The 15,069-nt window shown below is 40.5% G+C and overlaps 1 protein-coding gene and 1 pseudogene across 7 annotated transcripts in view; one reads left to right on the top strand and one right to left on the bottom strand.

Moving 5' to 3' along the window:
* Positions 1 to 15,069, top strand: part of CD47 (CD47 molecule) — a 238,324-nt gene that overhangs the window by 13,529 nt on the left and 209,726 nt on the right. For all 7 annotated transcript variants that reach the window (XM_059687909.1, XM_059687904.1, XM_059687905.1 and 4 more), the window contains exon 2: positions 5,185 to 5,532. In XM_059687909.1, coding sequence (XP_059543892.1) covers positions 5,185 to 5,532 — 348 coding nt within the window. The remainder of the gene's footprint in view (positions 1 to 5,184; positions 5,533 to 15,069) is intronic.
* On the bottom strand, positions 13,727 to 14,714 carry LOC132229285 (uroplakin-3a-like; annotated as a pseudogene).

Consider the following 15,069-nt stretch of genomic DNA (forward strand, 5'->3'; position numbering starts at 1 on the left):
TCAGGTGCTGGGCGCCCGTAAAGATCTCTCCCTGCACCCATGCAGCCTCTTCTGGGTGAGCTAGGCCACAGCCGCCAGGACCACAGGAGCCGGTCAGGCTCCTTGTGGGTTCGTGCAGGAGCCAGTCTGCAAGGCCGGCTGGGAGAGACCGCGTTGCCCACCTGGCTCCCATGCAGCGCCGCTAGGTGGCCCAGGGGTCCACAATGCACCTGGGCCAGCAGCATCCGGCCGGGCTCACTGCATCTCCCTGTAGGGACTTGGAAGCCATGATTCAGGCTGAAGGGGGTGTGCAGGAACCTGGGGGCCCAGGTGCTGCCCAGGGCCTGGAGGTCAGCTGGGACCTGCCCTTCCATGCCAGACACTTGTGCTTCTATTGTTGGCCAGGCCTAGGGACTGTACCCATGCATGAATTTCGTGCACTGGGCCTCTAGTTAAGAAATAAGAGAGGGCTGCTTTGGAGAGTATGGAATAAGCTCTTGTAGAAGGAGAGTGATTTAAGAGCTGATGTAAAGGAGAGAAACTTGTTTAAAAAGATTGAAGACCACCCAAGTGGGCGGGGACTATGACACTTTTCTGGTGTTTCCCTGATAGCAACATGCATTTTCTTAGAAACCTGTAAGACTGATTCCTGCCCTGTACTGCCCTTCCAGAGCACTTTGCTCATACAGGAAGGATCACACTTATGTAATCCTGTGTTATAAAAAGTGCATATCATTCCCCCAAGTGAGAATTAGAAGCTTTGAAAAGATAATTCATACTCTCCCCACCCCCCCATCATTGTATTCACACATCCTATCACAATGTTTCAGATCAATTAATTCTCAATAAATGTTTGCTGCATTTTTTAAAATTCTGAGCCATATATTGAGCCTTCTCTGCAACCACATGTTGGCCGTCTTCAGGACTGCAGAAGGAGTTGGTTAGGTTGGTGATTGGTATTCACAGAGATTGTAGAGTTCAGTATTTTTGCCACTCAACATAAAATAATTTTCCATTTCATTTTTGATTTATTGTAAACCCTGACATCACTGATGGTTATATTAATACCTTTCTATCTGATTCAGACTGCTATCGGCATATCTTAATTATTCAGAATTTTCTTACTCATGTTAGTTATTTGTGTTTCTTTGTTTTTTTCTGTTTTAAATCTTTTTTTCACTTTGCTTTTCCATCAGAAGGCAGTAGGCAAAAGAGAGGAAACCCAAATCAGATACTTTTATTACTTTTAGTGTTTAAGTAAGTATTTATAGAAGATGTAGTTGTGGTTAACAGTTGGTAGAGTGACATTTTTGGACTACCCTTATTTATTAATCACTAGAGGCCTGCTGCACGAAATTCATGCACGGGTAGGGTCCCTACCATCAGGGCCAGCCATCAGGGCCGATTGGGGCCTTCCAGGTCCCAGCCAGGGCCTTTCTTTGTTCCACACAGCCCCCTGGTTGTCAGCACACATCATAGCAAGCAATCGAACTCCCAGTCTCCTGGTCGAAGTCACGATGGGACACTTTGCATATTAGCCTTTTATATATATAGATAGTGCAAGGGTTATTCAAATTATGGTTTATCCAGGTCAATTTTAGTTTAATTTTATTACCAGCACTAATTCTACTAGTATTTTTAAATGGCTTCAGCTATAAGATCTTGCATATTACAACAAATAATGCAGTGCAATTAGTACTTCCTGTATTCTGTTGGAAATCCATTCTCTAAGCATAAGCTATACAATTGTCGAGTGTTTGCCAACCACTTTTTACTTACGGAGAGCATTCTAAATGCGTTTACATGTATCTTTTATTGAAGGATAATTTTTAGAAAGTAATATCTTGACTCAAACAAACATAAAATGACCATCTGTCAAAGATTTAATTCACACATTAATAAGCAAATTAGCAGGATGGTAAAACCATCTTAGCTTTTAAATAAAGTTGGAAGAAAAGACGCATGTATAGGCAACCAGGAAAGCTGTAATGAATTAGTGAATATATGCAATTGGTTAACATCCTTAGGGCAATAAAATGTAATTTTAAAAAATCCTCTCTTCCAGATCAACCAAGGTACTCATATGCATATATGCATAACCTCTGGACACAGATAATAGGGTGGTAAAGGCTTGGGCGGGAGTTGGCTAGAATGGGTCAATGGTGGAGAAAGGGGGCCATATGTAATACTTTCAACAATAAAGATTTTTAAAAAAATAAAGTATGCCAATTAAAAAAGAAAACAAATAAACAAAAAAAACCCCTTAAAATCCTCTTTTACCAGGTGGAAATTAATTACGCAACGACGTTTATTTCTCACTCTATGGACATGAATCATTTGCATTACTCTCAGTTTTCTACAACTTATAAAATTGTAAAAGAGCTCCGTCAAACACAGTGAAAGGCACAGTCCTTACAGATTCAGATATTCCAAGGGATCTGTCAGACAACACCCAGATCCCCACTGAAAGGACACTATCTAGTCCTTTTGTCCATTTCAAAATTGTGCACCATATTTTCTGACACTTTCCTTCTTTTCTAATTCCAACATCACAATCAGTTTCTTCTCTCCTTGTTGTGCACTGTAGCCTCCCCACCAATGCTTCTTTCTCAGGGGAAATAATTCAGAACCCCAAGGTTTTGAAAAACGCAATTGGAAGTCCAGGTTTTGGCTGGGGCTTCCTAATACAGGGATGGCTAGAAGTGTAGAGAACTGGGCAGAAGTGAGCTTGTGAAGCACAAGCTTGGTTCAGACTGCAAATTCCCAGAAACATAACAATTTGCACCTCCCAGTCAGAGAAGGTCTAGATCAAGCAAGTTAAACTCAAAAGCTAACACTGGCCAAATAAGCAAGGTTTAAGTTTATGTGGGCTGCAAAGAAACAAAAGCTTCAATTTTCGTAGAAATTTAGGTTTATTTCAATAGAGACATGCTGAATACAAAGGGTTGAAATAAATGAGTAATTGTTAACAAAATAATAAAGCGTTTTAATAAAAGTTAGTATTTTTTCTTGATCATTAACTTACCAGATACTGAATAACTGCACAAATTAATAAGCGTACTGCAAATAAACCTATTTTTCTTGTTCTTTGAAAGTGAAATATTCCCTGTTCTGCACACCAAACAAGTCAGTACAAGACTAATGATGTGGCAACTGGCTGCTAAAATATTCACTGCTAGTATTAGTGGAGAGAAATGGTGCACCTGCGCATAAGGCGCGTAAGGGAAATGAATGCAGCACCATTATAGTAACCAGTCATTAGCGAACATTGCAGTTGGTTCGTTATTAAGAACTAGAAACCCTGCACATGAATCCATGCACCAGTAGCTCTCCAGTAGCTTGCTGCCGCCCTCCAGTAGATCTCTGCCCACTGCCCTGCCCTCCTGTAGCTTCCCCCTCGCACCTCTCCGCACACCCCCCTCATAGCTTGCTGCCCTGCTCCCTCCTGTAGCTCTCCTCTGCCCGCTTGTAGCTCCTTGCCCCAGCAGTAGCTCCTGCTGATCCATGATCAGGTCGTTACGCAGTCGGTTGTTACGCTTCATGGTGTAACGACCATTTGCATATTACATCTTTATTTTATAGGATTATGTATAAAACAATATTGTAAAAACTAAGTTATGGAATTTTTATTAAAACATTTCTTACATACTGTTATATTGGCTGGGCTGCAAAAATATTCATTGTGGGCCACGAGTTTGACATGTTGAGTCTAGATCATTGCATAAAAATGCTGTTTTGCCCAGTTTTTAGAGTATTACCTGCATATATACAGCACAGCATTGTTGAGAGGGCACTTGTCCATGTATTTGCTCCTTTGATACTCGCCACAGTTCTGTGAAGCAGTCCGGTGTTCATTTCTGGTCCTTTACTTGCAGAGAGTAAACCAAGGCCTAGAAAAGTTACCTGAATTGCTTAAGGTCACATACCGACAAGTGACAGGTAGAATTTGTACTCAGGCTTGCTGAACCTTGTTCAGTTCATATTTCACTATGCATCCTAGCATTCAACTCAATGGGCATTTATCGAATACTATGGTTCTAGAATAATAACATCCGATGCCCCTGAGTTTTATTCCCAATTTATTTAGAAGGAAGAACTATAAGGATGAACTATTAAAGCTGATATTTATATTTGTTAATGCTTTGTGGTGTTTTTTTGTTTTGTTTTGTTTTTTTGGGAAAGTCCAACTAACTACCTAGATAAAATAGTTGATAAATGGCTAAAAAATATGGGAAGAACTATAATTTCTCCACAATCTTAAACATATTAGGTGAAAGATGAGTGATTGCGTTTTCCTTCCCAATCCCTATTTTGTAAGACAACTTGTAGTTTATCCTATTGATAAGTGTTTAATAGAATATATTGTATTTATTAGCAGTATCTATTGTCTTCAACTTGTTTCTTAGCTTTATTTTGAGTGGTTTATCGTTTTTAGGAGGAAGGAATACCTGTAATATGCATTTGGAAATTGTTGTTCTCTAGTTTCAATGAAATGCGGGAGTGAGAAAGTGCCTTTCAATTGTTTATATCTCTTTATAGTATTTGCATACCAAATGTCCATTGCTGTCAGTATTTTGCAATGCGATATAGCCAGAGAATATGTTTGTTCCTTAGCATTCTAAGACTTCCCATCTTAGAGGAAAGATGTGATGTGGTTCATCTGATTTACTTTTTATATTAAAGTCCAGTATAGCTCACCACCTTGCTTGGAAATGCAACCTAAAGATAGAGCTGAACTTCATATGGGTTTTGCAAGTTATGTTTGGAGGCAGTATATAGAAGTTGAAACTAAATATAATATTTGGTTTGATTTTCTGTTCAAAATTTTCCCATGGTGAGGACAGTAATTTTCTACCTACATCAGTGAGCAACAATGATTACTTCAAAGCTTCTGAAGCCAAATATACACCTGCATGCTCCAACACAGGTTGCTGAATTTATTACCAATACTCTTGGTAACGTATACTGTGTATTACTGAGAATGGACAAGGGAAAGTTACAATGGTCTCTACCATCTGTGCACCTTAATATTAAAATAACTTGTTTCTCTTTTTCACCAGCCCTGCCTTCTCTCTGTAGCTGCACAGCATACTTAAGGTGACAATTGAAGCATTGCTTTTTTATCTTAAGGATTTGTAACGTACCTAAGATCTTATGCTACAGAATTCTATAATGATATGAAACTCTTTTCTTTTCCTTTTCCAGGTTCAGCTCAGCTAATATTTAATATAACCAAATTTGCAGAATACACCACTTGCAATAAAACTGTTGTAATTCCATGCCTCGTTAATAATGTGGAGGCACAAAACCTTAAAGAAATGTTTGTAAAGTGGAAATTCAGAGATAAAGACATTTTCTTCTATGATGGAGAGAAAAATGAATCCAGCCCCAACAGTAACTTTTCGAGCGCATTCATCGTTCCAGAAGCACTACTAAGTGGCATTGCCTCTTTGAAGATGGCCAAGAGCCATGCTGTCCCAGGAAACTACACTTGCGAAGTGACAGAATTAACTAGAGAAGGCGAGACCATCGTAGAACTAAAATATCGTGTTGGTAAGAATTTTATAATCTTTCATTTTATTTGTCCTGCAGTAACCTGATCCTATTAGAAATGGGGCACAATGGGGCGAGGAACTCCTTTGACTCAAAAAGTAGGTTATGACTAATAAATGATTACGTAATATTCAGCAGCTGTAAGATCATGAGTTTTACTTGTTCTTCTACTTTTCATAATAAAACTCCTTTGCTGTTTGTTGTTTGTGTATTGTCAGGTTCTCAAACTTTTGGCCTGAAAACTATTCTGTTGGGGTGAGGGGTCCTAGCATCATTTAATATGCATTTTTTGTTTGCTGCTCTCAAAAGTACTATCTTTCATGTGATTAATTTTCCATGATCTTTCCAATTATGTACCTTTATTTCTTATTACCTGCACTTTGGTCAAGGGCTGAAAAGTCCCAGCCATGCTCCAGCTGGAAAGAATAGATTAGAAGGAGAATTGAGAGATTAAAAATAAGGTTACAATGATGTTTTCTTGAGCTTTCATGTGCTCAGCCTTGCTATGGTGTTTGTTCTTTTTCTTGGCCAAGATGTGGGAGGGCTAGGGACCCAATAGAATTAATTTGAATTCAGGCTTGGTTATAGCACCATGATTGTGCCCTTTCTTCACAGACTTGGGCTGGGGAGTTGCATAAAGCAGTTAAGCTAGCTGAAGTAAACAATCTGCTTTCTTTCTAGTCCTTGCCACGCCAGCTGATTACTTTAACCACATACAGGTGCATACTGACTTTCTATTTTGAAAGCTCTATTTAGAACCACTAGACATATTACTGCTCTCAGGATTAGACAAGCCTTTGAGACCTATGCTTTAGATGGGATAAGATCATTCAGTTGAACCAACTATTTGCCTTTTATTCTTCTAGCGTTTCCTGTTATGAAATGTCTATTACCAGATTGGGAATGGGGTGTTTATTCTGATGGAATATTTTGACATTGCTTAGGATTAGGAATCAGGAGATTTGATTACATCCCCTATTCTGCAACGTAACTATTTGTCTCTATTGAAATTGAGGAGTTACTTCACTGGGTACAAGTTACCTCATCTCTAAAATGAGGGTGAAGCCCTAGCTGGTTTTGCTCAGTGGATAGACCATTGGACTATGGACTTGGAAGGTCCCAGGTTCGATTCCTGTCAAGGGCACATGCTCGGGTTGCGGGCTCGATCCCCAGTAGGAGGCGTGCAGGAGGCAGCCAATCAATGAGATCAATGATACTCTCTCATCATTGATGTTTCTATCTCTCTCTTCCTCTCCCTTCCTCTCTGAAATCAATAAAAATGTATTAAAAATAAAAATTAAAAAATGGGGATGAAAATAGATTTCTGCTTTATGTATTCTACAGTCTAACAAGCATCATGAGACCCCTTGTGTACCAGTCCTTTGTAAACCAAAGTACTTTGCAAATGTTAGTTGTGTTCCTAGGATGTTTATTTTATGAAGTGAGGTTCTGAGGTATATATAGAACCTGGGGTGTCATGAGAGGGGTGTCTGTGTGGTGCAGCATGGGCAGGAGATGGCTTCGAGCAGACTTTGGAAGACTTTTCTGCTCAAAAATCTCTCTTCTATTGGAAATTTCATTAACTCACAATGGGGGAGGGTGATTTTGTAATAGAGTGTAGGTTACTGAGAGGAGAATTGTAAACTCAAGACTTAAAGGCCAGGAGATGGGATGAAGATGGATGGGAAAGGATACCAATCTCTGGGATAAAGATAAAGTTTGTAATTTTCTGTGTGATTGTTTCATCTTTGTATTCCAAGTCCCCTAAAAAAATATGAACTATGCTTACTGTTGGGGCCATTAAAATGTGAGGGTGGTGTTTTGTTGTAGAGAATGTAGAAGATTCTACCTGAGGTCTCAGACATTTGGCTTGAACCCATTTTTATTTTTTGAAATAGTTATGGAATCACATGAAGTTTCAAAGATTGAATAGAAAAGTGCTGTGTACTCTTACCCAGCTTCCCCCAGTGGTTACATTTTATGTAACAGTAGTTAAATGCCAAAACCACCCAGTTCACAATGTTAAATTGTGTATATATTTCTTTTTCTTTTTATCACATGTGTACATTTCTGTAATGACCACCACAATCAGAATATACAATATTTCATTAACATGAATATCTCCGTATGCAGCTCCTTTATAGTCACCAGCACTGTTACTATCCCTAACCTGGCAAGCACAATTTATGCTCCATATCAATACCTTTGTCATTTCAAAAATGTTACATGAAAGTATGTAACCTTTTGAGACGGCTTTCTTTTTTTCTTCACTCAGCACAATGCCTTTGAGATCTATTAATGCATAGCATCATATAGCAATATCTCGCTCTCTCAGTAATATTCAATGCTATGGGCATATCACACCTTGTTTAACCATCTACCTACTATAGGATATTTTGGTTGTTTTCAGTTGTTTTGGCTATTGCTATAAACAATCATGTACAGGTTTTTATGTGCATATAATCTGCATTTCTCTGGATAAATGCATAGAAGTACAACTACTGGGTCATATGTATGTATAGGCTTAGTTTTTGAAGAAACTGCCAAACTGTATTCAGAGTGGTTGTTCCATTGTACATTCCCATCAGCAACATATGAGTGATTTAGTTCCCCCACATCGTTGCCAGCATCTGGTGTTGTCACTGTTTGCACCATTTTTTTTTTAAGGAAAAAAAAAAAAAAGAAACTCCTCTCCCAAAAAGGTTAATTGAAACAGGTTCTTGCAAATTTATTGTGATAACGTTACTTACCCATCTTGTGAACCCTGGGGATTTAGGCAGTGGAAGCCATTTTTACTGTTGTGCTTTTTTTTTTTTTTTTTAAGATAGGCATAAAGGAGAATTGAAATTGCTTAATAGAGAATTCCACTTAGTAGAATGTGGATTAATGGTGGCCAATCTTTGTTCCCTTTTGGGGAGCACAAGGACTAAATATGTGAAAATATAATTGAAATACAGTTTTGCCTGTGTAGACTATAGTACCATGGAGAGGACACAGAAATTTGAATTTAGAAAGCTTTTTTCTTTACTTCACCATTTTCTTATTTTATTTTTTTAAAGAAATCTTTACTCTTGAAAGTATTACATATCTCCTCTTTTTTCCCCATTGACCCCTTCCTCCCCGCCCTGGCCCTTTGCGCCAGTCCTTCACATTGCCTGTGCCCATGGGTTATGCATATATCCATACAATTTCTTTGGTTGATCTCTTTCCACCCACCCCTGCCTTCCATCTGAGATTGGACAGTCTGTTCCATTCTTCTATGTGTCTGGATCTATTTTGTTCATCAGTTTATTTTGTTCATTACATTCCACCTGTGAGTGAGATCATGTTGTACCTTTTTCTATTTTGAGAAAACTTAGGTAAGACATTCAAACTGTCTGGCCCTCAGTTTTTATCTGTAAAGTGGGAATACTATCTTAATCACAGGATTGTTTTGAGATATGTTAATCTTTCCTTTAAAAATATTTATTGCATGCCTATTTTGTGACAGGCACTGTACTAGGCCCTCTGAATTTAGTGGTGACTAGGACATGATCCCTGACTTCAGTGATACAATTACAGCACAAATAAGAACAGTACAGCCGTAACCGCTTTGGCTCAGTGGATAGAGTCTTGGCCTGCGGACTGAAGGCTCCCAGGTTCGATTCCGGTCCAGGGCATGTACCTTGGTTGTGGGCACATCCCCATCGATGTTTCTAACTCTCTATCACTCTCCCTTCCTCTCTGTAAAAAACACACAAACAAACAATAAAATGTATATTTTTTTTTAAAAAAGAACAGTACAATGACATGACATTTATTTGAGCACATACCAGATATTTTATATTGTGTCCTATGATCCCAGGAACTCTGAAAGATGGATATAGGACTTATCATTTAAAAGCAGAGAGATTTAGGGTACTTATTTAAAGTCAGAGTCATAGCTAGAATATTAACCTAGATCTATCTTCAAAACCCAGTATTGTTTTTTATCCCCATGGTGTATAGTTTCTGTTGAAACACCTTGTACACAACCAAATACTAAATGTAAATAATAGTTATAAAATCTGTTAATAATGTCTATATTTATATTATTACTGATACAAAAACTTGGAAGCTTAAAATTTTACATTTTTCCAAATAAGCTTTAGTGTGTTTTTTTAAAGGCAGAGTTTCCGCTTCCATCATTGTCAACATGATATACATTATGTTCATAATGTTGACATGAAGGCACTGCAAGATTCTTATATTAGTTTTCTAGTGCTGTATAACAAATAACCACAAATGCACCAGCTTAAAACAGCTCCCGTTTATTAGCTCACAGATTTGTAGGTCACAGTTCTGGTCACTGTGTGGCTGGGGTCTAAAAGAAAGGTATTGTCCAGGCTGTATTCGCATATGAATCCTGTTCCAAGCTCACATGATTGTGGCAGAATTTAGTTCCTGGTGGTTGCAGGACTGAGATCCCTGTTTCTATGCTGGATGTCTGCTGTGGGCTTTTCTCAGATCCTAGAGGTTTCTCATTCCTTGTCATACAGCCTCTTCCACACTTCAAGCCAGCAAAGGAACGCCATCCTCTCATTGAAGCCCTGTGACATGTTGTATTTCTTATGACAGGAAGAGCACAGATCCTCTTCAGGGCTCACTTCACTAGGTCAGCCCTCTCCAAGGACAATCTCTTTTTCTTAAAGTCAAATGATTGAGGATCTTAATCACACCAAGCAAAATGCCTTTGGTCATGTGACACAACAATCCTGGGAATGAACTCCATCCTATTCACAGTCCCTCCTTATCTCCAAGGGAAAGAAATTATAAAAGGCTGATTGCAGGGATTTGGGGTTTGATTAAATAACTGAGGCTAGTCAATTCAGTGCCTCAGAAAAGCCATCACAATCCTAAAACGTCAAGTTAAAATTTGGCTTTAATTTTAGGGTAACTTTTAATGTGACCTGTTGTTGAAACTGATGCTCTCTGTGTTTGTGAAGTTTTACCATGCACAGGCGTACCTCAGATATGCTGCAGGTTCAGTTCTAGACCACCACAACAAAATGACTAATGTGATAGAGCAAGCTGTAATCTTTTTGCTGGTGGAAGGTTTGGCCTTCAATTAGTAAACATCAATGAAGCATAATAAGCAAAGCACAATAAAGTAAGGTATGCCTGTATATATTTGAAAGAGAGGCCCACTAAATTTATTGGCATGATCTATTTACTTTTTTTGGTTATCCCATTTTGTACAGAGTGGTAAGAGAAATGAATTGGTAGTTTTTTATAATACTTCAGCTTGGCAACAAAATTTAATTGATCTCTTAATAACATTTCTTTGCCTTTTCACTAAACGAGTTTATATTCCAGGGAGCCACTCTATCTGACCAGGAATTGGGAGAGAATAATGGGCACAGTTGTCAGCTATACAGTGAGTGGAATGACAGCGTAGATGCCCTTGGTTTATTTTTCTTAATCCTGAGTTGGAATACTAACTGATTTTGTTCTTAGTCCTTTTTAAGCTTTATTTATTTATTTTTAGTGCCATTGAAATTTAGAGCTCAAGGGAACCTTACAGAACTGTCTTGCCTTCTTCTCCCATTGGGGAACAAGAGTAATAGTCATCTGACAGTATTACCACACCAACTCAATAGCTTAATGGGAATATAAGTGGTTTTATAGAAAACGTTGATTTTCTCAACCTCATTTGGTTTTTGAACGTCCGATTCAATGATCCTCCAACTCTTCTAACCTTAACAAATTAGAGACAGTAACACATTCATGTGAATTACAGCAGAGATTTGTAGCAGTGATTTTAAACTGAGAGAATCATAGGCAACACCGTCCACCTGCTCCCCCCTCCCCTCAAACATACAAGCATACACATACACTTACCATGGGGAATATATTAAAATCTTGGGGTGGAATCTGAGACTTGAGAGTAATAAACCCCCGGTGATTCTGATAGGCTTCATTTAAGAATGGCTTAGACCATATTTTGTGTTCTGTAATCCTACCCTCTTCTGTCATTGAAATATCTCTCACACGTATTTCTGCACAGAGGCTTGGAGTCATCTAGGCTATTTTGCCATCTAATTCAGGAATTGCTTCTATCACACCCCAGGTTATTGGTCATTCAAACCTTTTACCTACATGCTTGGCATGATGAGACTGTTACGTCCTAAAAGTCTCTTATAAGGCCGTTCCAGTTCTACGTCAAGCTAAAGTTTGCAACCCTGTAAGTTCACACACTTACTAGGAGGGCTATAGTGTTTCTCTCCCAAGTTTATTCTTCTCTAAGGTAAGAATACCCAGTTCTTTCAACTCTTGCTCTTGTTTTCAGGATTCCCCATTCCAGTCATCTTCCTTTGGAATGATTCCCTGTTTATCAACCAGGGGGGTGAGGGCATGAGTGGGGTGGGGGTGGGGGGTTAATGGGGAGATAAGGACACATATGTAATACCTTAATAAAGAAAAAAAAAATGTGATGAGTAAAACTGAATCAGAACTGCATTTGTGGGCCATGTCCTAGCTCCTACCTCTACGCTATGGCTACAGTAACTTTCTGATAGGTCCCACTTCTCTTGGATTCAATGTCCACATGGCTGCCAATGAAGATTTTTAATAAATCAGGTAATTTTTTCCCTTCTTGGGCCTTTCCAATCACTTGTCATTGCTTTTAGAGTAAAATACAAACTCTCTTAACACCTAACATGAGCTTGCCCCAGCAAACTCTTCCCATCTCTCATCACTCATTTTGTATCACTAAATTTTAGCCACAGTTGATTGCTCTTCCTTTGGAGTCTCTTCTTCTCTGTCTTCTCATACCAGGCTCCTTCTCATCCAAGGCTTGGATCCAGTTCCTCTCCCCAGAGGCCTTTCCTTACTACACACAAGGGTCTGTTCACCCATTCTCATTCCTCAAGCTCATCGGCCCATCTGCCCTGTTCACTGCTGGACCTCAAATACCCAGAAGAGTATCCTAGCCATGGTGGGCTCTCAATAAATGTTTGTGTAATAAGTGCAAAATGAGTGTCCAGACCAGGGTCAAATATTCCTCTTATTTTCAATAATAGATCCTAAGGTGGTTGAAGATTGTTTCCTTGTAGAGGGAGAGAGGCCAGTGAAAGAACATTTCATTGTCAGCTGATCTTGAACAAAAGATCAGATACTGACTGTATTTTGAAGGTAGAGCCCAGAGGATTGACTGTGGAACCAGATGTTGGGTGTGAGAGAAACCAAGTAGTCAAGGATGACTCCATGATATTTAGCCTGAACAACTGGAGAAATAGAGTTACCACTACTGAGATGGCAAAAACCAAGAGGGAGAGGTATGGTGAGGGTGGGTAGAGGGGTATCAAGAGTCAGTTTGGGACATGCAAACTTAAAATCCTTAATTCACTCAGCCTCAGTTTTCTCAGTGGTAAGGAGGGGTTCATAATTCATCACATAATAATTGTAAGGATTTGATAAGTTAATGTTTCCAACTCAAAACAAAATAATAAAGTGGTAGAGGAAAAGAAGTTGACTAATAGTCATTAAATCATAGAGTTTTTACCAGATCCTCTAGGCATGTGGAAACTCAGAAAGGTTTTTCCTGTACAATTTTAGACTGAATGGAAATGGGCTTTCTTTGGTATAGGAAGAGATTCAGTAATTCAGTTGGAAATTAAAGTGGCATTGATTCAGGGTACCTGAAAAAATCAGTCTCTTGGTGGATCTGCAACCATCACAAAAGCCTGTCTTCTATTCACTCACTAAACTGTCCTATGACTATTTCTACCATCAATAGTAAACCTACTGAGTCTCTGCCATGTACAGGCAAAATGTTGGAATCTGGAAAGCTACTATTTCGAAGATAAGAATTGATAGGGTTGTTATATTCTGGGGATGATTATGAACCTTTACCAGAGTTTAGCATTATAAGCTTAACACAAGAAATGTGTGAGTAGCATTGTGGTGTGAAAGTCCATAAGATTCCTCACACAGGAATGCAGTGGAGGATTTGAAAAGGATAATTTCAGAACAACGCCAGTGCTTGCTTTGTGCACTATTCAGAAGTTTTCCTCACCCAGCAAGTCCTCCAGTCTAGGCCAACTCTGAAATGCTTTCAGTGCGTATATCTGGCTTTAGTGTTACAGGAGAAATTTCATCATTAAAAATATAGCCTTAAGCATTGATCAGATGCAATTAAACATAATTTTTTATTTTATTTTATTTTTTTTTCCTGTGAATATTTATTGAACTCAAATTCTTGGGAAGAATTTATCAAAATTGCTCCTGCAGTTGGACCCCTGGCCCTGCTCTGCCGTGGGTGGGGCCAGATGTGAGCCCTGCTGCGTGGAGCCCCGAGGCCGCTGTGCAGGACCCGCCGGGGCTCAGTCCGGGAGCTTGCCGCCATACAGGTCGGCCCTGTCCAGCTGCAGCCCCCCGGTTCGCAGCGGCGTAGGAAGGCTCCGAGGTGCCCAGGGACTTGGGGCTGGTCTCCTGTGTGATCTGGGAGTCGTGTGTGATTTCCCCGTCAGAACTGCCCATGTCCACGAGGCTCAGGACGATGGCACCGGCAAAGCCCAGGAGCAGGAAGAAGGGCAGGGAGCCCAGGAAGGATGTGATGACGATCATGCCGCCGCTCAGCCGGCCGGGCCACGTGTCAATCGCCAAGTACTGGGTGATCCAGTTGGTTCGGATTGGGTCCAACCACAGGGTCTGGTCCTGCACCAAGCCCGAGGACATACTGATGAGGACCTACTTGAACCTGTATTCCGTGGCCGCCGACAGGGGCGGGTTGCCCTGTTGCAGGAGGCCCTGGAAGTTAGGGTCCCACAGGCAGGTCCCATTGTCGCCCACCCTGATCAGGTATGCATTCAGGATCTCTGAGGCCCGGGCCACATCCCCCACTGCGTCCAAGCTGGGCAGGTCGCTGCAGGGGGTCAGCTCACAGACCCAGCCGTCTGCTGGAACGTGGAGCCCAGTAGGGTGTTGGCGCCGTCCTGCACCGAGGTGTTCCTGGAACTGACGGAGTCGAGCAGGACGTAGAGGTAGATTTCCTAGGTGCTGTTGAGGGCCTCTGCGCTGTCAAACATGCAGAGCGGTTTCTCCAGGGCCACGGTGCTCAGGGTGGGGTTTTTGGTGGCAAAGGTCACACTGGCCAGCTGGGGCTGGAGGGTCACACCCAGGCACAAGCAGCCTAGGGCCAGCCAGGCCCGGAGTGAAGGCATCGCTCGGGACGAGACACGAAGGAGCGGGGCGGCCAGTCCAGCGGACGAACTCCGCGCCTCTTCACAGAAGCGTTTCTTATAAAATATTGGTGCTAACCCTGGCCACTGTGGCTCAGTTATTTGGAGAATTCTCCCATGAACCCAAAGGATGGGCAGGTTCGATTCTGAGTCAGGGCATGGGTGCATTCTGGAGGCAGGCAATCAAGGGTGCCCTCTCACACTGATGTTTCCCTCTCTAAAAATCAACACAAGCAAAAAAAAATTTTTAATCCTAGATCATTGATACCTGTATATAAAATTCTACCCTCAAAAGCCAGGTAATACTTTCAACAATATATATATAAAGTAAAAATAA

Source organism: Myotis daubentonii, chromosome 3 (genome assembly GCF_963259705.1).
Source record: "Myotis daubentonii chromosome 3, mMyoDau2.1, whole genome shotgun sequence".
Classification (NCBI taxonomy): domain Eukaryota; kingdom Metazoa; phylum Chordata; class Mammalia; order Chiroptera; family Vespertilionidae; genus Myotis; species Myotis daubentonii.